The sequence below is a fragment of the Trichogramma pretiosum genome, unplaced genomic scaffold (assembly GCF_000599845.2).
Source record: "Trichogramma pretiosum strain Unisexual culture from Peru unplaced genomic scaffold, Tpre_2.0 scaffold27, whole genome shotgun sequence".
Lineage (NCBI taxonomy): Eukaryota > Metazoa > Arthropoda > Insecta > Hymenoptera > Trichogrammatidae > Trichogramma > Trichogramma pretiosum.
In genome coordinates, this window is record NW_019641694.1 from 1,623,484 (window position 1) to 1,648,353 (window position 24,870).

The window sequence follows — 24,870 nt, forward strand, 5'->3', positions numbered from 1 at the left end:
TCGCCGTAATATGCGCAACTGCATAAGCGCGTACCTACATTGTCAAAGGGGAAAATGTAGCAAGAATTTATTATCTGTCAGCTTCTACGGCGGCGACGACGAGGACGACGTATATAGAAACCAATCATCGTGCACGAAGACTTCATACTTAGCGAACAATTTTACGATCGTCAGGACGTTGCTTCGTTTCAGTGCGTATCCTCGGCTTTTTAAACGCTCGATGACGCCCAAAGCCCCGGACATAATTTGCAATTCGGAATAACCCCAAATTTCATAAAACTGATTATTGATTCCCTCGTCGTAATCACTCTCAGAAGGAAAAACGAATTTAGACACATTAGCACCAAGATTCAAAAGTAGACCGACCAAATGCGGCGAAGGATTCGCCACAGTCACTTGCAGTGTTATCCGGCCCTTTATGTCTTTCACGTCGAGCTGCACCCGACGACATTTACCGCAACAGATCTCGAAGAATGGCACCGCTATGTCATCGGAAATTCCATTCAATTTTCTCATGCAGCTAATATGCAGAAGCGTCAGTCCTTCTGTGTCGGCTAAATCTGAACCTCACCAATTCTTAGCAGAGCCTCGGCCACATCACTCTCACACTTGGTCAAAGCAAGATGCCCGGTCGAACTTGTCCGCCGCACCGGCAAATATCTCTCGTGGCTGCACTCATATAACGTCCTCATCGAAGGTTCTTCGCTATACTTCTTGCTTATAACGCGCAATGGTGTGGCTCCATCCTTATTGGCCAAATTAGGGTCAGCTCCACTTCTAAACAGCAACTCAGCAATTTTCTTTTTCATTTCGGCGAGTACCACATGCAGCGGCGAGTCACCTGTTTTTTCAACGAAGCAATTTGGATCCTCGCCGGACTCCAAGAATTTTTTGACGAAACAGCCATTTTTGCAGGCCACGTGAAAATGCGTCGTCCCGGTAGTCTCGTCGACGTAGTTTTAGAGTCAAATTTTGTTTCTGATATCAGCATCTCATTGATATTAAGTTAATATTATTAACTTATTGATTTAGCTTTTGTATTTCAGCTTGAAGCTGTATGAATGTGGTTATCGTGCTGATATCTGCATTACTTTTTGGCGCTATAAGTTGAGCAAGCATGGACCAGTTGCTCTGTATTTCTGATGAGTTGTTTAGCCAGGCAGGTTTAGGAAAATTGATTTCATTGTTGCTGGGAGGTTTTTTTGATGTATTTGATCTTAGCTTTTTGCCTAATTGGGCTCATATTTGGCTTGTATGCAAAAATAAATGATTTTCCTCTTGCGGATTCGAACATGACACCTAGCGGCGAAGCGCGAACTGCGCAGCACGGCGATGTCACGGTATTAGCGGACTCGTTCGAGCATCAAGAGTAACGAGTTTTTCGTGCGGCAGTAAAGCCGCCGTATACAAAAAACGCATAATTTTATGTTTCAAACTTTTAGCCAACTGAAATGTTTACAATAAAATAATTCAAAAGCGTGGTAATACTTTTTTTCAAAATATTAAATAGGGGTAAGTATGACAGTCTGAGCTATGATAGTATATCCAATACATTCCGACAAGTATTCGAGCAAATTGAAATTTTTTTCTCTCAAACTATAACTATAATATAAGGTTTGTGATAAAATAATTCAAAAATTAATTATTATAGGACTGTTAATATTATTAGTAACTATAAGATTCAATAATCAATCACGTAGCTATGATTTTATTAAAATCAAATACATTCCGACAACTATTCAAGCAAACTAAGCTGTCGAAGGATATTGTAGCTTTTTCGATATCTTATTCAAATGGCTTGGCTGATTTTCCTCGCGATATGAGCTCGCGGATGTAGCTCGCTCCTTCGAAGCATCAGCAAGAAGAAAAAGCAGCGCAAACCGAGAGCCGAATATTCTGATATTCCGCAGATCATGAGTAAATGAACATGGCCTGTTGATAGGCTCGTTAAGAATCATCGTACTATCGGCTGCGAAAAGTCGACAAGTGCATTTGCGATCTGTGCCTGAATCTGCGCCGAGTATCGAACATACTGGAGGCGCCGTAATTCCATCCGTGATCGATCACCGCTATATCCCATACTCAAAGTAGGCATTTGTCACGTCGTTGGCTCGATGCGACAAAAAGTCAAAACTTTATCTCGTACCTTGGACGGCTCGATTTTTTCCACATCCTCCGAAGCAATACGCAGCCAACTCTCAATCTTCGTCAACGCTGTAGTCGCCGTCGTTGTTTGTAGCTATTTTCCACGAATGGAAATTAATCGTTCGTGCTTACTCGGTCGAGCAATTAAAATGGGCAGCTCGAACGGGCGAGCGAGAATGAGAGACAGAGAGAGAGAGAGAGATAAAGAAAGAGACCGGACTTAAGACAGAGAAAGAAAAAGTAGAATCTGAATAAGGCGTATACGTAAGCGAGGGCGAAATCCTTTAATGAGAATGCTTCTGGCGATCAAACCAAGAAAAATTGCAGTAACAGTCGTACATAGGTTTTTCTCACTTGCAGTTTGCGCGCGCGCACACACACACACACACACACACACACACACACACACACACACACACACATTTATACAGCGAGTCTCGAGCACAAGTGGAGCTAGCAAGGGGATAAGATAATTGGAAGAACGTGACTGCACTGCCTTATAAACATCATACCAAATAATTAAAAGACAAATCTTGCTCTCTCTTTTACCTCTTCCTCTGGACATCTTTGCGTACAGCGAATAACAAAAATATTTATTGCTAATTATATATGCAACAACAACGCCCAGTTATTATTGTTATTACTGTTTGCACACTCGTTTTTTGCATATTTATTAATATCCTTGCGCCGAGCGTTAAGGTATGCGCGCACGAGCTTCGCCAACGATTGCAATTACTCGCTTGCTGCGCGGCTCGACGCATATGTGTCATTGATGATATGAGGAGCGACGAGCCATATAAATATATCAAACGATCCCCTTTTAAACCTTGTTTTCGATTCGTACTAGTGCATGCGTATACTCGAGCCGAGACAACCAAGGCGATGTACTCTGTACCTCTAGCTGCTCTGTACTCCTGATTCGAGGACGATGGCTCTGAATAAGCAATTTTTTCTCATCCAGCGATCATCTTAAGCGCCGCATCCATTCCTACACATTTTTTTATTATAGGAGAAGCAATTGTTCTTTTAAACTACTATTGCATATACTAATTTCATATGTTTGTCATTATTTATCTAATATGTAACTAAGTTCAACAAAAAATTGAGAAATTCTTCTGTTTATATTTTTTATACAAAAAACATGCATTTATTTCTTTAACAAAAATTTCACCAAGTATCCAAGAGTTATATTTTCATATTAACATTATTTATACTTTTGGTGAACAAGTATAGCTTGTTAATACTTTGCTATTACATCAGCAATACGCCGCTATTATTATTCTTTTCTATGTGCGATCTGTTTTAACGCGTCAAAAACATAATTTTTCTCTCCACTCACGTATTATCGTAAAACATTGTTTTAACTGCCCACGATTGAAAGATTGTCTACACAAAGTTTTCATTATAATCTATGAAGAAAGAAAATCAAATAATGAAAATGGGGATGGTAGATTTAGTACTTTCAATGAAAGATTATGAATAGTGAGGTCAGGGTTCTGAAAAAACCACGTAATCAAAAAATAAAGTAATACAGTGAAATCGAAGATTGAGAAAAATTGTGCGTTTATTATTTTTTTCTTGTTTTTTTTTTTGTTAATTTTTTTCTTTTTTCTTTTTAATGAAGACGTTGAGATTGTTCTTAAGTAATAAACGAGACGATCGGCGATTTTCAAAGGACTCATCGGTTAATATGTTTTGTAATCATAATACAACTCTAATCCACTTTCAACAATATATTTTCGAAGAAGTACATAATAATTTTCTTAATAACCTTGTAACGTTCGCGAGTTATACAATATTTTACTAGCGTACACACACTGCAGTGATAATTAAAATTCGCTGTTTATCGTACCCAAGTTCTGAGCCTCTTCGATGCTCATTTGCACCAAAAATCGATCACTTCCATAGAAAATCGCTTGGAGCACGATGTCTCTGTTTGATCATTTACTTTTTTTCAAACACCATTTTATTGTGATCGTCAATATCGAAACCTATTTTTTTTACATATAATTCATGAATCTTTTTTTTAACAGTCACTTCTTCATACTATCGAGAAAAAATAAAATCAATGATTCAATTGGCTGCTATTTCTTCAAATTTGCTTAATTTTCTATATAGTCAATTTATTTTTCTTTGTGTTTATAATATTTTTATTTAATTTAATTTAATTTATTTATTTATATGAACTCCAATCGGTGTCAATTGGAATACTTTGAATGATTTAAATTTTTTTCGTCGCCTATTTCATCACACACATAAGGAAACACGCACACACACCGGCAGACACACTGATAAATACTAGATAAAATCGATTCTCCGTTTCAAGTTTGGGTTCACATACCCATGCATACACCCAGTTAACGGACTTGTCGGACGCACGCACACAAAAACATGATAGGTGTATACACCGCTGCCTGCCTGCCGCAGCCCTCTGCACACAAGCACACTTTATAATACGTGTATCTGCATACATATACTTATTATTACAGAAGAGAGAAAGACAATTTGTTTGGGTACACACAGATCACACATACACGCACGCGCACAAATGCGAAATAATCGATATCGTGGTCATTTTTTGTATCTTGTTTATATCTTGCAAGCACGCATAATGTCATACATCAGCCCTCCCTGTAGATAGTCCTAGTTCTAAGATACATGTAAATATGTATGTATCGTTATTATAAATTTAACAAATATCTCTTGGGCTGTGCTGACTCGCAGACGAACATTGTGCCAATTTTCCTAATTTTTTTCCTCATTTTCTTTTGTATCTCGAGAAGTAGAAGCAATACGACAAGAGCGAGCAATCGAGTAGCGAGAGGTGGCAAAAAATTGATGGCAAATAAAGTGCGTGACTCGAATCGACGCGTGAATTACGTAAGATTCATCCAACGTAAGATTTTCGATTATTTTTTCATCATTTTGATAATTCAACGCAGGCCGCACTCTTTTTGCATAGAAAATGTAATTGATCCTGCGAAACTAGCGTTACGTAGCGCGGCGTCGAGAAAACCAAAATCGAGCCAAGCTATGCGAAAATAATTGAAGATCGAGTCTTGGAGCCGTTGGTTGATGAGTTATACAATCTCGTTCGCGGGTGGTTCGGGTCAGGATGTACCGACTAATATATTGTAACATACACATACACAACGGTCGGATTCGTGCATATAGTCGCAAGCCCTGACTGTATCTGTCGCAATTGAAAATGTGCACGCGAATGCATAACTATCACGTGGCGCATCGATTTAACCTACTTACGAATTAATATCTCGTGCATGCGAAGGTACGAGTGGAGTTGCTGGGCTCGATTTGTGCGACTCGCACATTATACACACGTACACCCCACACATGCCACAAAAGCGACGTTTTGACTTTCGAGTGCGTGGCTATGCGTGTGCAGTGTATGCCAAATGCAGTTCATGGGGGGACACTCTACCGTCCAAGTATCGTGTTCGCATATCCTGCGGAGCGTCTTACATCATTTCGCGATTCATCTTGCACTGCACATACATCTCTTGGCGCCAGACTCTGTGAAAACCTCCTCTCGCCTATCTATTTCTTCCGAATATTTGACTGCTACTTATTACGCACTTTTCACGCTAGTCAGACACACGTCAAACGTATAATAATTTGTTTCTCTTCCTTCCTCTCTCTTTCTATATATCACCTATTATTAGTCAATTAAAATCATTTTAATAATTCGTTACTTGCACGCATTAAAGCTGCACGTAACGATTTCATTACAATCCAATTTATATTTATCTCGCGTTTGTGTATAAGTAATCATACTATAAATGTAATATTTAGCTCACTTTTCTGTCATCTTATTATTCGTTATATTATTTAGTTAGAGATAGTTGTTATATTATTTACGCGTTTAACATTTCATCGCTTAATTGTAACTACATTATTTCCATCATCTATGCCTGTCTTTCGCGATTTGCGTAGGAGGTGCGCTTGGTATATTTTAATGCCATTCTTGCCGTGGATTTTTTCCTCCGCTCTTTCTCTTCTTTTCATAGATATGATCATTGGCGTGGCCAGGCCGACTTTGTAATATGTATCGGTGACGATGATTTTTAGTAGCCAATAACGGATAATTTTTCGTTACAATATATATAAGCGCTGCCGCGGCTGCACTCACGAGAGAGCATGCACGTGTAGGTATGTGCGGATTCGCGAAAAATTTCGCACGACACAACGAAACTTCTATCTATAAATCCTCGCCCAAATTGTTTTAAAATGATTTATTCCTCCTAAATGTGTATATTATACATTGCGCGCGAGTTTATCTAAAGTTTCGAGTGAGAGAAAGAGGGAGATATAGATGATTTAAATTTGAATGTTACTACATACAAGCATTATATAATACTATTATTATTATTCCTACGCATGCAAGTACAGACGCACGCAAAACGCTGCAAGTAGCCACGTGACAATATGTTCTGTATACGAGTACTCATGTTAAACGTTCTATAAGTTGCCTGCTGTCTTTTAATTTTCTTCTAGCTTTCCGCTATACACGTTCCTGAAACAATTTATATTTATGCATACCTGGCAGTAATGAAAAACAGTATTTTGACCGACTTAAGGTGATTTTCTTTGGTTTCTTGTTTCTGATAAAAGTGTTTTTCTGAATTCGAAAAAACTTCGCGCTACTTACAAACAGGCGAAAGAGAGGCAAAGTTTTTCTTTTAGTGCTGATTTTCGTGTCGGCTACCTAATTCACTGATACGCGCATTACATTTGTATACCCGAGACATATTGAGCTCATGATTTCACTGGTTTAAAATTGCTCGTTTGCCTTTGACTCGTTATTAAACATACATCTATTTAAGGGATACCTTATATGCATCACATGTTTGAAAATTTCAACTCGATCGCATCGAAAATCTGCGCTTACATGTGAAACGATTCTTTTTGGTTTTTTATCGCTTGGCAGTACAGCAGCTTTTCATTGTTCAATCTATCACTTTTACGAGTTATGTTTTGCTCGTTATAATGCCGCTCAATATCTCGAGCTGCACGATTATTCACACGAGGGCTCGATGACAAAAAAGCCTCCCGACAAAATCCAAAAAATTGCGCGCGTAAAACATAACAAAATGAATATACAGCCTCGACAACGAGGATGGAAAATTTGTCAAGTCTGATCGGATCGTATTACGAGGAAAGCGCATCGTGAGCAACGAGCTTTTTCAGGTAAACTTGCGCGAAAGCTCCCAAAGATAATCGTGAGAAGCTCTGTGTTGTACTCTACGCACGGAGCAATTTATATGCAAAGCCCAAAGCGCTGTGCGGGCCTTCGATAAATTTACAATGCGAGAAAGCAAGCGAGCAAAAGTCTGCCTCGTTGTTTTCTGTTTGTTACGTACAGGACATTAACGTGGGATTGGCAGAATCGATGAAACGGAATGAAAAGAAATTAATCTAAATTTTCATCTCGCGCTCAAGCATTTTCGTGCAAACAAAAGGCAAAGAGAGAGAGAGAGAGAGAGAGAGAAAACTGGCATCAAAAGAAATTTTCCAAACGTCTTGCAATTATATTTCTCATAGAGGCGCGCGTTCGGTCGGAAAAGCTTGCAGCTATATAACACGTGCATGTCTATATGTTTGTAGTACACACTCATAAAGTAAAGATTGAGAGCTTAAGCATCGTGACCTGTGACGAGCGCGCCTTGCTGCTTGCTTTCTTTCAGCCTCGCCTCATTTCATATATTGTTACTTTTTATTACTCTCGGCCTTCTGCCCTTTGTTGCGCTATACGGGCGAAATTTCTTTTGCTCTCGGTGTGCGACGCGCTATGAAACATCGCACTTTTTGTTTTTCGCCTCCGTACTCTACTGCCCCGCGCGCACGTCCTACTGTTGTTTTATAACAACAAGCACTTTTTTCCCAACGAGCTAAAGCTTCCTAATTGATGAAAAATCTAGTGCACCGACTATCGTCGCACCACCCTGCTGTTTTTTTTCAATTTTCACGTATTTTTTCTCAGCTTTTCCTTTACTTTGGCTTTATCCTTATTTGTTTTGCGTGAGAAATTCAAGCTTCGTGAATTTATTTTGGATAGTGTAAAAATCTAGATAAAATTTAAGATAAACAAGAAAGAAAAGTACCTTGGATTCTCGAGTTATTCTATGAAATTCTTGGGTTAGTTGAAATGTGCTTACTGTCCGTATATGACGATGAAAAATGTATAAAAATATATGTACGAAACGAGCTTGCATATTGGTGCACACACGTACCTCTGTATGTGATAGTTGTTCAATAGGCATTACGTACCAAGGATACGATACATTTTTACTCGATCATTAATTAAATTAGTAAACGTGTTTTCATACAAAACTATGAAAAAAATGGTTGGATTTAATCAGTGCTTTATACGGTAGATTAAATCAAAATTTCTCATTCCTTTTTGTCTGATCGTCAGGTATGTATATTTTCTCATTTATAAAATTTTCATTTTTTACGTGAAGTGTTATATGTATGTGTTTTTGATTCATAACGTCATTCTCAGAACTTTTCAAAAGAAAAAAAAGTAGTCATAAACTTTGCTTGCATCTGTTTCGTATACAGTACGTAGTACATTGTTCAAATATTTATAATACATCCATTATTTTATTTTTCTCACACGAGGTATCGAGAGCCTCATTATAATTTTTATTCCTATTATTATAACTATTATTTCTATTATTATTATCATTATATCTATACAAGTGTATCATTAAAATATGCAAAGATGAGCGTCAAATAAGTATATTATAATACTAGGTAATCTCTCGTTTTGTCTTTGTTTTTGGTATGCAATAATAGCGCATCTGCACTCGCACTGAGAGGGCTCAAAGCTCTTTTATGCAGGCAACCTAGAGCATGTGCGTAAATTCGTGTTACGATTTGTTCATGTGGTATAAATGTTAAAATGAAATTGCTTAAGGTATACTTTTCGCGCGTACTAATGATATATACGACGCGAAATGACTCGCAATTTTTTATGGTAATAATATTATTTTTTCTTTGTTAGTCTCTCTCACTTTTTATGCGATTAGCGCATATTATGTGGCCCCGCAGTATAATATATATGTATATATGTCTTCGCCCTGGAAGACCCATATAATATTTTTTATATATTTATTTATAATAATATTCTATTTTTTGTTCAACGTGATGGTTTAATATCTACCAATTTTTTACTTCCATGTGCATTAATGATTGTGTGACTGTGTATGTGTGCGTGTTAGGTGCTTAACAAATGTATCCGCAGGCGCTCTTTCTTGACATAATATTCGTGCCGTATTATTGTGTAACCACACAGCACATGATTTTTAAATATTATACGTTTATTCATGTAAGTATAATAATTACTATTATATTCATAACAGCAGTGTTTTATCATATACGTATTAAGTACTTTGGAAATTCCAATCATTGTTTTAACTATATGTATATAGCGGACCTAAGCGTTGCAAGCTCGCCGAGCGCAAGCCTATTCTCGAAAATCAAGCTTCTCGTGCGCGTGTGCGATTATGATTCTGATCACTCGTTCTTTTGGTTTATTCTTAGCTATAGATAGTCAATATATATATTTATATCTATGGTCAAAAACGAAGAGTATATTAATAATGTCTTTTTAGTTAAACATGGTGCGTACGACGAGAACCACTTTTTTCAACTCTTGCCTATGTCAATTGTTGCGAAAAGGCATAAATCGATCGCAGATGGACAAACACGATTGCGATCAGTGCGCTGCATTCGCCAGGCGTTCGTTCGCCTAGTCTCACTTTCTCGCATTGCCATTTTTTCACTTTCTTTTTGCAATAGACGCGCTTCGTCTATTATTTTTATGTATAAAAAAAATTCTCCCAGTCGAACTGGAGAATGCGCCGCGAGAGACAGAGAGATACAAAGAGAGAGAGAGAGAGAGAGAGAGTGGCGTAATTTTGTGCGCAGCTCGGTCGACGTCTTTGCACTCGTCACTTGAACAGTCAAGCTCGACTAGCGTCGGCTTAGCGCTGGAACATCAATTACGTGATGGACTTTTTTGATTTTCTCACGGGCTGCGTTGACGTCGTCGAGGACGAAGACGAGGCGGCTAGAGCGGCTGTCGGTGGCGCAACTGCGAGGGCGGCTCCGTCGGCCGCAGCCTCGATGCTGGGACTCGGCGGGCCACTGTTGATGCGAGCCATCTTCTGGTACAGCTCGCTGTTGACGAAGCGCGGGTACGAGTCCCGGTGCATCAGCGTGTAAATCTGAAGCTGAGCCTCGTCGAACGTGTGCGGAGTTGGATGCGTCATGTTGCGGTTCACGATTTCCCGCACTCGAGAGTCCAGGCTGACCTGTTGACGGTAAAGTGAGCACTTCAATTGCAAATGATACTTTTCATTGGCTTATATCTTAAACTAGCAGAGATAAGAGGTATCGCTTTCTTTTGATTATAAAAACAAAACTCGAGCGCGACTGACTAAGCTATTATGAAATTCTTAAACTTTACACAAACTAAGCTTTACATTGCTTGCTATGGGAGAGGAAAAACTTATCTTCGAGTGATAAGTTTTTATCTGCGCGAGCTGTAAAGACGCGATAGCAATCCAGATGATTCAGTCTAGAAAAGAAGTTTCACCATTGCTCTATGCACGCGGATGACGAGATGGAATCGATTGCGCATTCTAACGCTGCTACATGTTTCTTTACGGTCTGATCGATCGGTCGTATGTGTAGAAATATAATTTGCGATTCCTAAAATTTGAGCACCTAGCTCCGAAGAGGCGAGTAATCGCGCGAGTCTATTATACTGCAGCCACGGGCAGCTATTGCCGTGCGCATATCCGTCGTTAAATTAATATCCTCGAAGCCAAGAGACGATTCTACGTGCAACTATCCCTGCCCGTTAGATTATAGATTTTATAACCCTGGTTAGTACTCCATTCAATCTTTTTTACTCTTCGAGGGGTTAGAAAGAGACCGAGTGAAAGCGAATGAGGGCTTTAGCAAGAGAAAAAGAAGAGGAAAAGAAGATGCTGAGTTGTCGGATAAAAGCATGCAGCCTATCAGATGATGATATTACATGATAAGTTAAAATTGATAACAAAATGATGGACTTGAAAATATGTCTAGTTTCTCGACTGCGGCGCACGAAAGCCGTAGCGTGTGTTAGAGTTAAATTTTGGTCCGGAATCGCGCCTGCTGATATGCAACGACTCGGTGATGGCCGATACTTTCTTCATCATTCCAACGAATCTACGTTTTGCGTGGAGTGCTTCTGTTTTCGACAGTCCGAGTATCGAGAATTTTTTTTTTTTTTCACTCGATCGTTGCGCATTTTTCATTTTTACATATCGCTGCGTTCTTTGAGCCAAAGCTGCTCTTGTTTTTACATCTCGAAGGCTCCATCAAAGACTTTCACGAGCGATCGTTAAAAAAGTTTGTGTGTACTCGATGGGTGAAGCATCTCCTCCCTTCGATTAACCCTTTAGAAAATTCCAACCAGCCTTAACAACTCCCCCAGAAATAGAATACTTGCAGAAAATTCGATTCTACGTATAGCGTTACCAATCATCGTTAATGCGACCTGGAAATCTCGATTTTCGCTTGAATCTAGCTGTTTGCTTTTTCAATCCCTCGGACAGAATTTCTTGTCATAAAGAATAGGATAAAAATCGTTTTATCGAGTGTCCGTGGGACGTTATCGACTTCCATAAGAGAATTGATACGTTTGTTTTGTCGAATATAGCACGTTTGAGCATCGCGATTTAGGTCTTGGAGATATCGATATACTCGATCCATTGGTCGTGAAGTAAGAAGCGTATCGACTACATTTACAATAGATATAAAACAATTCGGTTCCCAGCAGAAAATGTAAACAGAGCAAATTAGGAGCTTTGCCTAAGCTAGCCTGTATACTATATTGTTATTATTGCCGCGTACGTTATACACACGGGAGGCCCTCTTTACCCTGCGTTTACGTTTTCTGCTGGGAACCAAATGGTTTAACATCTAGTGTACAAGGATGCAATCGCCTTAGTCGCGTGCAGCCTACTCCACTCCACGATCAATGGCCATTGCTCAAATAAGCCACTAAAAAGACGGTGAATTGCCAGTTACCTCTTTAGGCGATATAATAGATATATAATCCTCGTAAATGACCCGCGCCTTCTCCTCGATCTTGTCGTTGTTCTCCTCCTTTTTGAGCTGCTCGCAGGCCAGCCAGAAGGCGATGTTCTCGTCGCTGTACTCGCTGACGAGGAACTCCTTGAAGAGCTTGCGGCCGAGGGGATTGCGCATCAGCCGGTCGAACGACGAGCCCCACGAGCGGATCTCCTCGAGGCTGATGTCGTTGATGTCGCCCTCGAGGCCGGCGCCGTTGTCGTCGAGATCGTCGCCGAGTCTGACGCCGCTGCCGTGGTGGGTACCCTGGGCACCTTGGCCGGCTCCGCCTGCACCGCCGCCGTAACGCATCGACGAGGCGCCTCCCGATCCTCCGGTACCCACAGCTGCCAAGCTATACACAGAGTCCATTAGTATATTTCTTTGAATATATCTATATCACTGAAAAATAGTATATATGTAACAGAAGACGAGCTCGCACGAGAGCCGTTTAATTGCGGCCTCGGCCAGCAAAGTTTTGCGCTGCTCTGTACTTTTGCCTCGCATACTATGCTCTTGTACAAACTTGAAGAGTTTGTTGATATTGAAGATGGCTCAATTTTTCGAGTAGAGCGACAGCAGCAATTTAATTTTATTCGACGAGTTTATTCGGCGCAGTTTTATAAGCAGCTCGTCGGCTGTCGAGTTGCGTGATGGAAAGCTATGCTCACTACTTGTATATACTTTGCTCGTGTGCGGCGTGCACTCGAGGAAAGCTCCATTTCCGCTCACATCCGTATGAATTTAGTCGGGGATATTTTAATGAAAAATTCAACGAGCTGCACTGGCTTTTTTCGGGCCGTAGATCGGCTTTCGAGTACTTTGCGCAGTTACGATGCGAGACCACGATCGCAATTACAAGATGAACGATATTCGAGGGAGGCGATGTTGCTTTGAACGTTGGAAAATGATCAACGAAATCGACGGCACTGCAGCACAGCCTGTGAGAGTACGGCTACTGGGTACGAGCGAACGAAAGAAAAGCAAATAATTGTATTAGCAAGGGTCTAACGTACCACGAGATGACACACTCGTCTCTGTCGGATGTATCGAAGAAGCGTTGGCTCGAGCACATGCCGAGCGCACGTGTGCACAATGTTTTAACGTGCCTGCAGAGCTGCATGTGCTCTCGAACGTCCGAGTGTAGACTCGAAACTTTTGACTCGGAGCGCGCTTCAAAAGTGCATCGAAATCAATGGCGCAGAATCGATGCCGAGCAAGTTGGATGAAAATTCTTGAATATGCTCATCCAGCAGCCACGATCCAGTAGGCACACAAAGACACACACACACCCACACACATATCGCGCGCCCGCGAAAAATAAACTGCTACTGCTGCAGGAACAAAGCAGGAGCAAAAAGCAGAGTGCGCAGTGGCGAGCGAGTCGAGCGACTGAGAAAAAATATTGGCATAGGCGCGCACAAGTCGTAGGATAAACTGTCGAGACTGAGAGAAAGAGAGAGAAAGAGAGAGAGAGAGTCTAGAATTTCGTTGTTGGCGGCGTCGTCCGATTCGTTGGAGCGGCCGGCAGACGAAACGACACACTATATATACAGACCGAGCGAACGCGGGCTCGTGCACACATACACAAGTACACCAGCGGAGTCACATACACGCACACACGTGAGGATACAAAGACAAACAATCCCGCAGGCCGACGCCGACGCCGACGCTGAGCAATGATCTTTTCAAAAGCTGCTCGATCGTATATGCTTTGCGAGCGCGATATATCGCATACGTGAAAATGACCGAGCGAGATAGAGGCCCTACCGAGTGTTACGGAGCTACGAGTTATAAGGAGCGTGGGAGGAGGCGCTGGCGCACCGACTCGCCTGCTATATACTCTGCTCGTGTATTTAAACGGCTGCGACTCATGTACTTTATGATAACGAAGAGAAAGAACGAGCGAGAATGTAACATCGAGTCGTTGGCTGCTTGTTCTCGCGCTCGCCTATGTAAGCATGTATGCGTACATATTATATTATATATATGCTCACGTCGTAGGACTTTGTGAGCGGCCGCGGCTGTTGCATTGCCATTATCATTATTACGGCGTCATTTTTAGAGTCGCGCGACATGGAGTGCAGCATCCGACTTTTATATATACTCGTTGTAATGCAGACCGAATAGCGCGGCTGCGGCTCGCATCGGGAAGCGACAACGATTTTCGTCCAAACGTTCGTTTATAGCGAGCCATCGGGCTGATGGGCGCCGATCGCGTCCTCGAGCAACGACAACCGCAGCGACGGTAATGTAATTGAGTTTATCGAACGGGCCGAGCTTTTGTATCGCGCCGGCTGCATATTACGCGATATAGCACGATATAGCTCGTTATCCGAGCCACTCGGCGCTCTTTTGTTTCCCGGCTCGCTCGGTCGGACGCGCACCTATACACATCGATGCGCCGACGCGATACTAAAAACCAACGGCCTCTCGTATTTTCCTCAATTTCTTTTCTAGCGGCGTTTGGGAGGCCAGACGCGACTAATTACCGAGATGCTGCGAGCACGTATCCCTTACGTAATACCTCCGCTCGTTTATTCAATCGATACAAAAAGTGGCTAAAAATACAACGCCGATGTGCACGTGTGTTCGTACGGAGGTGGCTATACAACAACGACTAGGTGTATAAGGCGCATTACGCGCCTATCCTTAGCTTTCGGCACAAAGTACGCGAGTCAAATTCGAGCTTAACTTACTTCAATGGAGAGCTTGAATCAATGTAAAGTTCTCGATACATAAGTAAACGCGATACGATATACGAGAGGGTAGCGAGAGAACAAGTTTATGTGTACTTTTCGCGCGAGGCAGTTTTCCATGGAGCTCGCCGCTGCGATCGCACGACTGCGCTTCGCACTCGTTAATATATACTTGCACTGTGCAACATGCATAAACGTATATAGTTCAAGAGTAAGAGAGACTTTTCATCATTTATATACACGTCGCACTGACAGTTCGTAGATATACATAATACTGTATTCGTACGTGTGTGCCTATATCTGTAGCTGTATACTGTTATGTATACTGAGCTAGCTCGAGCGAGCGACACGAGCCAGAAAGTGATAGAAATACTATTATTTCCACTCTTTCTGATGGAAAGTCTTTACACGTGAATCGATATATCAGGACACTATTTACGTGTCTCTACCTTGCAAGCACATTACGTATATCATGGACTCGGCTTCGTATTATTAATTTTAATAATTTCGTTCGAATTGCGTCTGTTAACTGTTTCTCGTTTTTCGCCCCAATGGCTTCGCCAAAGAGGCCAATGATAATTCCTCGAGCCTATTATCGAATTCGCAAACGGATGAACCTTCGATCTATCCTAGCTTTGACTAAAGTTACTTTATATTTACGATGTACGTTAACCCAGTTATTTTATTCGGGACATTTAATAGGCTAACGCGTGTACGAATGTAAGGTAAATAAAAAAGAATATCAAACGAACTCTGAACAATCACTCGGGCGGCGCGCGTATATTTAGCTACTCGTATTCCCATTCTCGACAAGGGGTGAGAGCTTTTAACGCGATAGCTCCTTTCGTTCTTTTTTTTCTTGCCCCGACGGATAAAAGCTCCCGTAGCATCGATATCGTGTAGGCAACGTTTTAAAAATAACGATGATCCCTTACTTGACCATGAGTTTCCTCCAGAATTCCATGAGGAAAGTAGCGATAAGAGCTGGGCGTCGCGCTAACAGTCGAGGGCCGAATAGCCGAGCTCGGCCTCATCGATTCACAATATTTGCATCGAGACCATACCGAGATCAAACTGCGCACCGAACAGAAACGAGCTTCGAGTGCCGATCTTGTAATCCAGAGACTCTGCCGTTCATCGCTTTCGATTGTCTCGGCAGCATAAAAGCAGAGCTGGCGATAATGATCGCGGCCAGAAACGAGCACTTGTCACTTTACACATGGCAGCTGGAGGAAACACGCGCATGGGAAAATTCGCTAAACTCGTTGGCGCTTGCAACGCATCGGTTGCGGAGAGGAGCGGCTAAAAAAGCGCGAGCTACTTATTCTGGCGAGCTGACGAAATTAACGAGCTTAATAGCGCAGTGATGTTATTAGAGGCGGCGGCGCGCACCTCAGCCGTATTAATACTGTCGTATATAGTTGTCGCGGAGCTACATAATATCCATTATCCACACACATAGACGCGCATAAACGCACGAATAGGAGCATTTAACACACACAGGAGCGCGAGCGGCTCGTGCTTGCGGAGTCGGGGCTTGCGCGCGAGCGGCATAGCTATACCTATCGCTGTGTACGGCCCAGATTTTCGCGCACGCGCTGCCTCCTATATCTCGTAAGCGACGTACAGCTCGACGTTTACGTGCGAAGCTAGGCCTCTGCGTGCTCGCCCATCGCGTGTCTCTAATATTTCTCTCTCGCGGCCGCTCCAAGCGCAGGCTTTTTTACTATTGCACAGCCTGTGCATCGCCGCGGACGCAGCTCTATTTTATACATCTACGCATGTATGTTCCTACAACTTGTCAAACACAATACAAGCTTCAAAACCAACAGAAGCTGGAAAGAGTGAGCATGCCCATACGCATGTATTATATATATGTATGTACTCCAGCTGTGCAGTGCATGCGATGCTATGCACCGGATCACGCAAGCGCCGAGCTTTTACCTTGCGGCGTACTGTGCCTAGAGCGCACAAACCGTAGCTTTGCACTCCAACTTATATACTTGAAAAAACATTAGGTAGTAAATAAAGTTCAAGTTTTGTTTACCATTTATTTCCGCTGATGACGTGGAATCCATGAGCGGCAATTGTGAGAAGATTAACGTAGCATGAAATCAAATTAAAATGACATTTTAGCGAACATTTTTATCTCCATATATAGTTGGCTGATTCACTGACAAATTGAATGACCTCAACACTTTGTCAAACATTACCCTTGATATTATTACGATTTTTGGGTCTCTTCGAGAACGTTTCACAGACACTTATGATAGTTCTTAGAGCAGCCCTAAGTACATTATTATTTTCTGGATTCAAAAAGATTTAAATAAATATTGCTGTTATGCAAATAACATGAAACTTAGAACCCAATCCATTTCCATTTTTGCTCTTCATGAATTCATTAAGTTCTTAAAAAAAATGGAATATTCTAAGACCTAAAGGTTCACGATTATTTTTTACAAGACAAACGCAATTTTCACTTTTTTATTTGAAGCCATTAAATTTAAAAGGAAATCAACCATACGCAATGAAATTATCTCATAATTCGAAATGGTTTCATTTTTTTATTCATTTTGAATCAATTATTCTATTGAATTTGAGATGTTAGCTGAGCATTGTTCAACCTTATGGTGTAAAGATAAATGTACTAGTATTCGAAGTTGAATAGCGGTCCCGAGAATTGGAAATTATGTGATTTCCACTATTGTTGTATGTAGAAACTATGTTAAAACATATTCGCCGCGTACATATTAAGGCAAAGAACGACCCTCTTCAAGTATATGGAAGAAATGATTTAATGTTCAGACTAGAGAGCTTTTACCTCCGGTCAAAAATTTTCATGAGAGGAAATCTCTTATATATTGTAGAGCAGAAGCCTTCCCTCTTTATTTCTCTCTCTCTCTCTTTCTATACACACGTATGTATATCGCAATACTGCGGAGCTCAAGCGTGGATGTATTTAAAAAGGTCATAGAGCTGTCTTGACGAGCTCAAGACTCCAGACGCCGCCACCAGCGTCGCCGTGTATATAGTATACGTCGAATAATGTATATAGGTAGACACTCGTGTAATTCATCATTTATACGAGGAAAAAAATAACCGAGAAAGTCGAAAAGAGGCATAGTCGCGAGTTGGCGTACTTAGCAGGGAGCAATGAAAATTTCGTGACAATATTTTTGGCAACACGAGTACGAGCCAGGGGTAAAAAATATTTGTTTCGATTATATAGTTGGCGTATCGGGCATAGCAGCAGCCTGATTCTGCCGAATCAAGCAGACAGAGGCACGTAGCTCTTTTCCGATTTAAATTTTACGACGTCGATTCCGAGGCATGCGTGATGTAAATATCTAAGCCCGAGCAATTTTCATGTTCGATTCGACTTGCGCGCACTCGCTCGCTCGTGCACGTAGCGTATACGAGAGCGAGAGGGAGACGCGTTAAAATAAATTGGCACGTGTTTATTATTTATCGAGAAAGAGAAAGAGAGAGAGAGAGAGAGAGAGATAAGTACAAGGTGCAATATAAAAAAGCGTCTATTCTTGTCTCACTTCTCGTTCGATTCGTCTCGAGCTCTCGAATAATTTATCACATATCACTGGTGTCTAATCAAAAAATCCCGTTTTAGACGCGCTCAAGCTACTATTTGCAAATTGTTGTAACTGAAACTCCAAATTTTCACCTTGTTAAGTGCAGTTATTTAATAATTTCATTTTCTTACTCTATAGTATCACTGATTTTCTTTTGACGAAAATGTTGGAGTCGGAAATCAATATATATAAACGGACGATGGCTAAATTTATATGTATAGTATAGAACCCCTGAGTAAATTATATCGTTTTTTGAATCAATAAGAAGAATGTGGCGAGTAAAGAAGAGGAGGAAGAAAAAGAATAAGAAAGCATAGTTACGCAGTACAACAGCTGCAACAGCAGCACCAGCAGAGGCAGCAATTGTCCTTTTTGGATCTGGCTTGCTGCGACGTCTGCAGAGCATGCTTCTGCTCTTTACTCTGACCCAGTGACGGTTGACCCGAGTTATTACTACCACGTGGTCCCTGCCGATGTCCAGGCGAGCCCTGCGACGCTTGGCTCTGGGCTCTTAAACGGCAGCCTGTGCTGGCGTTTGGCTCGTTTCCAGAATTGCTGCTGCCATGCGTACTAACCCCCAGTCCCATTGTTGTACCGAGTCCGCTCGACATCTTTTTTGTGCCCCATCGTTCGTTCGATGGTTCATTACAATGAAAAAACACAAAGCAAAGTACACAAATATAATGCATCTTTCGATGTATCATTGTATTACATATTAGCATGTGCCAACGTACAAACATTGAGAAAACAAAACGAGATGCAATGGCAATTATGTAAATTAGAATCTTGATTAGCATAGCACGTGACATAGATCCAAAGTTAAAACTATATAGTCGGCTACGAGGGAAGAGACTCGATGCCACGGATGTCCAGGCTGCAGTGCTACAACGCAAAGCTCGTCAACGGTTAGATTTTCACGCTGTTTGACGCTCGTCAAACTTTGTACTTTAAACTTGCTCGAAACTTTCGTAAAATGGTTTAGGCTCGGTGGCTGTATACATATGAAACTATTTGTAACTCGAAACTACGCGTGCATACAGCGGAATATCACTGCTTGACACGAGTCGCACAACAGCCGGCAAAGCCCAAGCAGCTCCGAAGCTCCGTTTCGCTTCGTTTGTTTCGCGACGAATTTGCCTCTCCGCGCGGGACGATGACGATGACAACAAAAAACGAAATAGAAAAAAGAGCCGAGAGATGACGAAGAAGCTCGAGAGCGAGAGAGCAGCTTTTTCTTGCATTCTTCCTTTGTTCCGTTGCGATTCTTTCGCTGGAAAAGACCAGAGACTTTTGCACTGGCGAATCAATTTTCGGTGCATTGGCAAAACTGCTCGGCGAATCATATTGGCGACTTCTACATCGCGAAAAATTCAAAGACTCATAAAATAACGCCTCTCGACGGCGACATTATTTCCGTTGCTATCGAGAGAGCTGAGCTCTCATCCAATTTAGCCTCGCAGTTGCGTTATCATTTTCGCGCGTGTCAAGCTATTCTCTCCTGTATAAAGCCGCCATTCACACGTATTTACCTTATGCACCGAGTGCACGCACAAAAACGACGACAACAACTATGCTATCAATTATTCCGTGTGCGCATAAACAAAGTAAATTAAAGTATTCATGGGACACGATGCAAGCTCATCGAGCGTAGACAAGAATTTCGTCTTAATGTTTCGTCGATGAAGCTAAATATTTATTTTGTTCCGCAGCATTGAGTATTCGAAAAAGCTCACCGATAAAAATGAAACGCGAAAAAAAGAACGAACGAGGAGCTTTTATACTTGCATTTTCTAATTTAGCATTGATATACAAAAGCGACGACACTGGCGTTGATGCTCGTTTTTTTTTTTTGCCGTTCTCTTTTGACTCGCGTTATGTAGCCGTAAAAGTGATACACGAGCGAAATTGAATTTTCGAAAGTTTTATTAAAAAATAACAAATTTGCGTATAAAAAGAAAATGAAGGGTTGCTCCAAGTGCGGCCTTATTTGCGGAGTTCCATAATGTTTATGGAATTACTGTGCCGTAGACGATTTTACGTGCGCGTATCGACGAGCGAGTACTAAACAAAAAAGATAAAAATTCCCAGAGTACCGCCAGCCCCACTCTTGCTTTACAAACAAAGAAGAAAAATACGAATAAAAGCTCTCGTGGATCAAGCGAACTCTTCGACATACATTTAAATATTTTTCGTGCATATTTCAGGCCAAAACATATGCGTATGCAAGCGCAATGTTCAAGAAAAAAAATGGGCCGTAGTATTCAGAGGACAAATAGCAAATATTTGTATTTGGTGTCTTGTAAATTTGTTTATATGTGTCTCTTGGAAGAAATTACTTTTCTACCGATAGCTGTATCCGAGCCAATTATGTATTCGCAGTCAAGCAAGCAGAAGGGATCGATAGGCGGGTGTACATATCGTACAGGGTTCTAAATAGCAGAATCGAAAGTATATCAGGACTTTTTTCCGTGGAAACAGCGAAACGTTTGCGCGCACGAGACAATTATGTAGATGAAAAGTCGAACGTGGCGCTAGCGATAATATCGGTAAATATAATGCTACTTTTGCAACATAGTATATGGCTAGCAGCCTGCTGCTTACCTATACAGACACACACATAGGCAAGCGCGCGCGCGTTTCTGTTCTATAGCGATGTATAATTAATGTGAAAATTGAAGCTTTGTCGCTGATAAACATGGCAGAAAATAATAGTCTAAAATGTAGCTTTCAGTGCTCGCGAGCCGCTGTTGGAATAATTAGCATCGATTTTTTAAAAAAGAGCTTTGCGTCGTAGGGAGCTTTTTTTCCTGGCACAGAGAAATTTTATAATGTAATATGTGGCAGCACGTTGTGTCTCTTACGAGGGAGCGAGCGTTAACCCGATCGGTAAGGATGCACATGTAATATCAGTTCGACCGAAGCGTGCAAGCACGCCGAGAGAAAAAAGGCTTCGACTATTTGCTGCAGGGACTATCTATGCTCACAAAGTTCACAGAAATATCATTAATCTTTAAATATACATGTTTTATAACTCGTTGCGGAAAAAGTAAAAAAACAAGAAGACGAAAAGCTTTCAGACAGAAAGATATTTAGTGTCAACTTTGTTCAAGAAATAAAATAACGAAGGGCGAGAGGGAGGAAAGTTGTTAGGGGGGAAAAAAATTGAAACTCACCTCTATCATGTTCCATGCGCTTATGAGCGAGACCAGCTCGCTTCTATCGTTTAGGCAGTGTTAGTTGTGGGTATTATTTGTTTGTATCTCTTTGTTTTCTCTCAAGGAGGCGAGACGATGTATAAATTTTCTTACACGACGATTCGAATTGCGTAGGTTTATCCTGTTTCTTCCATGCTACGAAATCGAGCTACTACTCGCATAACACGTATAGGTAGCCGTTGGGCGATCTATCCAAGTGTTGCTCACTCACGCACAAAGTATACACACGCGCGGGTCCGGCTCAGCTGCCACAAGAGCAAAGCAAAAGAGAAGAGAGAGAGAGAGAGAGAAAAGATGAGTGGATCCAACTGTTGCCAGGGTCGATTCCATCGACTACACCCGATCTCTAGATTATATCGCGAAGCTCGGAGAGCGATATTTTGAGAGTGTCGATGGGATCGCTGCTGATTGTTTACTCGGACTGCGACAGTCTTGGAGCGAGTCCGCTCGTTCGTCTGTCTGGCTCGAGCTCTCGCCTCTCACGAGGAGCGACGCTGCAGCGAGTAGCTCTCTGCATACACGTCCAACACGCGCACGCACCCGCACACGCACACTTACGCATCCGCGTAGTCCGGAGTAACGCGTGTGTCGTTGAACTTGTAAGTATTGGATTCGCTGCCGCTGGCGAGTTCACTGTGCAAAGTTGCTCGTCGTTACTGACTGCAGCAGCCAGCAGCGGGCTGCAGTCGAGAGGCCGATATCGCTTTGGCCTAGTGAATCACACGGCGCTTTTTTATCCACTCCTCCTTTTTTTCGCCAGAGGAGGACGCCAGAAAAGGACGATCTGGGCCACTAGCGCGCACAGCGACCCAAAAAGGACGGATTGACGGATAGGTGGAGTAAGTGAGTGAGCCAGAGACAGAAAGAAAAAGAGGGGTTCAGAGCGAAAGGGGGCTCTCTGTACGCCAGTGGGTGTGTGTGAGAGCGCGAGCCTAAGTGTGTGTGTGTGTGCAAGCGTTGTAGATGGGGCTCTGGCCGTAGTTATATGTGAGGGTAAGTTTGCAGATACAAGGAAAGAGCTTACGGACGAGGGGGTTTTCTGACACGCCGCTGCTGCCAGAGAAAGAGAGAGTCGCACTTGTTATCGATTGGCGAGTCTACGTGTATGTACACACATAAACACAGGATCGCTTTGCGATATCTTGTGCGAGGTGACGCGCCAGCTCGCGCGAGCTTTTTCTCTCTGCTCTCCTCACTCCTATGAATTCGACGGCTCGTCGTAGCAGGCGAGTTTAACGTACGTCGTTGGCGTTCTTTCGATTCTCGTTCATCCTCTATGTGTGCAGCTTGCGAGCTTTTTTGCTTTCTCTCTCTCTCTCTCTCTCTCTCGAAAGCCTCACCTGCTACCTCTACCTCCTCCTTCTCCTCTTGGTCGTACGCTGGCACCGCCGCCACCGCCACCGCCTCCTCCTCTTTCGATCGACTCTGCCCTACTGACTCTGTTTACGTGTCGAGCAGCGCCGTCTGTCGCGCGCTTAGCGTTCAAGCTCTCCGTTTCTTTGGCTCGCGAGTATATGTCTATACTTTTAGCGACGTTGTACACAAAGTAGGCACGCACACGTACACTTACACTTTGGTTAGTCACGCACACAAGTCGACGTCTGTGTATGTTGTTGTTGTTGCTGCTGCTGCTGGAGCCTCGCGCGAGTCGCACTATTAGCAAAACGGGTAAATAGAGATGTGCCGTTGAAGCTGGAGCGAGGAGGAGCGCGACGTGCTGTTGCTGCTGCTGCTGCTGCTGCGGCTGCTGTCGTGGTCGCTTACGTTGTTGCTACTCGAGAAAGAAATTCTTGCTCTTTGCTCGAGTGGCGTTATCGAGTCGAGCCTTGGCAGCATCGTTTATCGTTTTTCTGCTATTCTCGATCTATCGCTGCCTCAAGACGGGCCACTCCAACTCTTGTAACGTCCGTCACTATCGCCGAGTCTCCGGGCTATTATCGCTCTCGACCGATCGATCCCGCCGCCTATGTATTATGCACTGCAAGCTCGCTCGACATTAACAATTATCTATAGCTATATGTAAACGCACGCCTCGGCGAGCACGAGTTATCGAAGCTGGCCAAGACAAAGAGAGCAGCAGCTTTAAAGCTCACCGTAGCTTCGAGTCTCCCGTCAGCTACTGCTGCAGCTCTATATAGTTGCTCTCTCTCTCTCTTTCTCTCTCAATATGGCTGCGCTGTGTGTCGTGACTGCTAGGCTCTGTGTGCGCGCGCGCGCGCTTCAGAGCAACTGGGCTGCTGGCTGCTGCTGTTACTACTTCGGTAGCTTTCAGAGCGCGCGTTTCGCCATTGTGCTCTGTCTATGTGTGTGCTGTACTTGTATAGCTTGCACGATTAACGCATTGAAGCCACGGCCAAAGAGAAAAAAGGCTCGAGACTTTTCGTCAATTACAAAGATTCGATGCTTCTGCTGCTTAGAAAAAGACAGACTTTCCACCGCCCCCCCCCCGTTNCTCCCCCCCCCCCCTCTCTCTCTTTGCTGTACATATATAAAGTCTTTATGCACGGTTGAATAGCCGCACTGCCTGACCTCACGCTCGAATCTTCGCGCGCCTGCAAGTGTGCGTGACCCCGCACGTGTGTGCTCCTACAGAAATACAGCATATAGCACCTGTACGTGGGCAACTTAACTTTTTAAGCTGTTGCTTCAGTGAGAACTTGAAAATTTCATTAAAAAAACCGCGATGCTGCGGCTTTGCCTTTTTTTCAGCACTTCTTAGGATGAGCAAGAGCACATATGTGTACAGGATGAGAGAACGAAGGAGAATAAAAATGGGGTTGGCTTCTTCAATTGACGTACTTGAGCTTTTCAGAACGTTGACCCAGAACTTTCGCTTTATACAAACGAATAATGATTTGTTAATTAATCTTATTGCACTTGACAACGGCTTTTTAGCTTTTAAACTATGAAACAATTAATAATTTGCTGGAAACTTATCGATTAGCATGGATTTAGTAAATGTAAATTTTCTTCAAAATTATCATATTCTCTATAAGGCTTTAACATTGTCCTATTGATACAAATTATTAAATGAACATAGAAATGTGTGTTTGATATACTGAACTCCTTACACTCATCCTC

At 42.3% G+C, this 24,870-nt stretch overlaps 1 protein-coding gene across 2 annotated transcripts; it reads right to left on the reverse strand.

Annotated features, from left to right (window-relative positions):
• Nucleotides 1-3,320: 3,320 nt before the first annotated feature.
• LOC106660451 (regulator of G-protein signaling 17) lies at nt 3,321-23,842 on the reverse strand. Of its 2 annotated transcripts, XM_023461937.1 has the most exons (5): nt 21,748-23,842; nt 18,896-19,185; nt 17,035-17,046; nt 12,247-12,643; nt 3,321-10,481 (listed from the first exon to the last, which is right to left on the reverse strand). In XM_023461937.1, the coding sequence occupies exons 1-5, from the start codon at nt 21,754-21,756 to the stop codon at nt 10,170-10,172; spliced, it is 1,020 nt and encodes a 339-aa protein (XP_023317705.1). In that variant the 5' UTR covers nt 21,757-23,842; the 3' UTR covers nt 3,321-10,169. The 2 variants fall into 2 exon arrangements, with proteins under 2 accessions (XP_023317705.1, XP_023317706.1); XM_023461938.1 differs by lacking the exons at nt 17,035-17,046; nt 18,896-19,185; nt 21,748-23,842 and adding an exon at nt 15,923-16,330.
• Nucleotides 23,843-24,870: the final 1,028 nt, after the last annotated feature.

What these genes read in the sequence shown, in the direction of transcription:
- LOC106660451 (XM_023461937.1), bottom strand. An exon ending in CTATTATATCGCCTAAAGAG is followed by an intron (nt 10,482 to 12,246) that starts GTAACTGGCAAT and finishes TACCGTCAACAG; the next exon opens with GTCAGCCTGGACTCTCGAGT.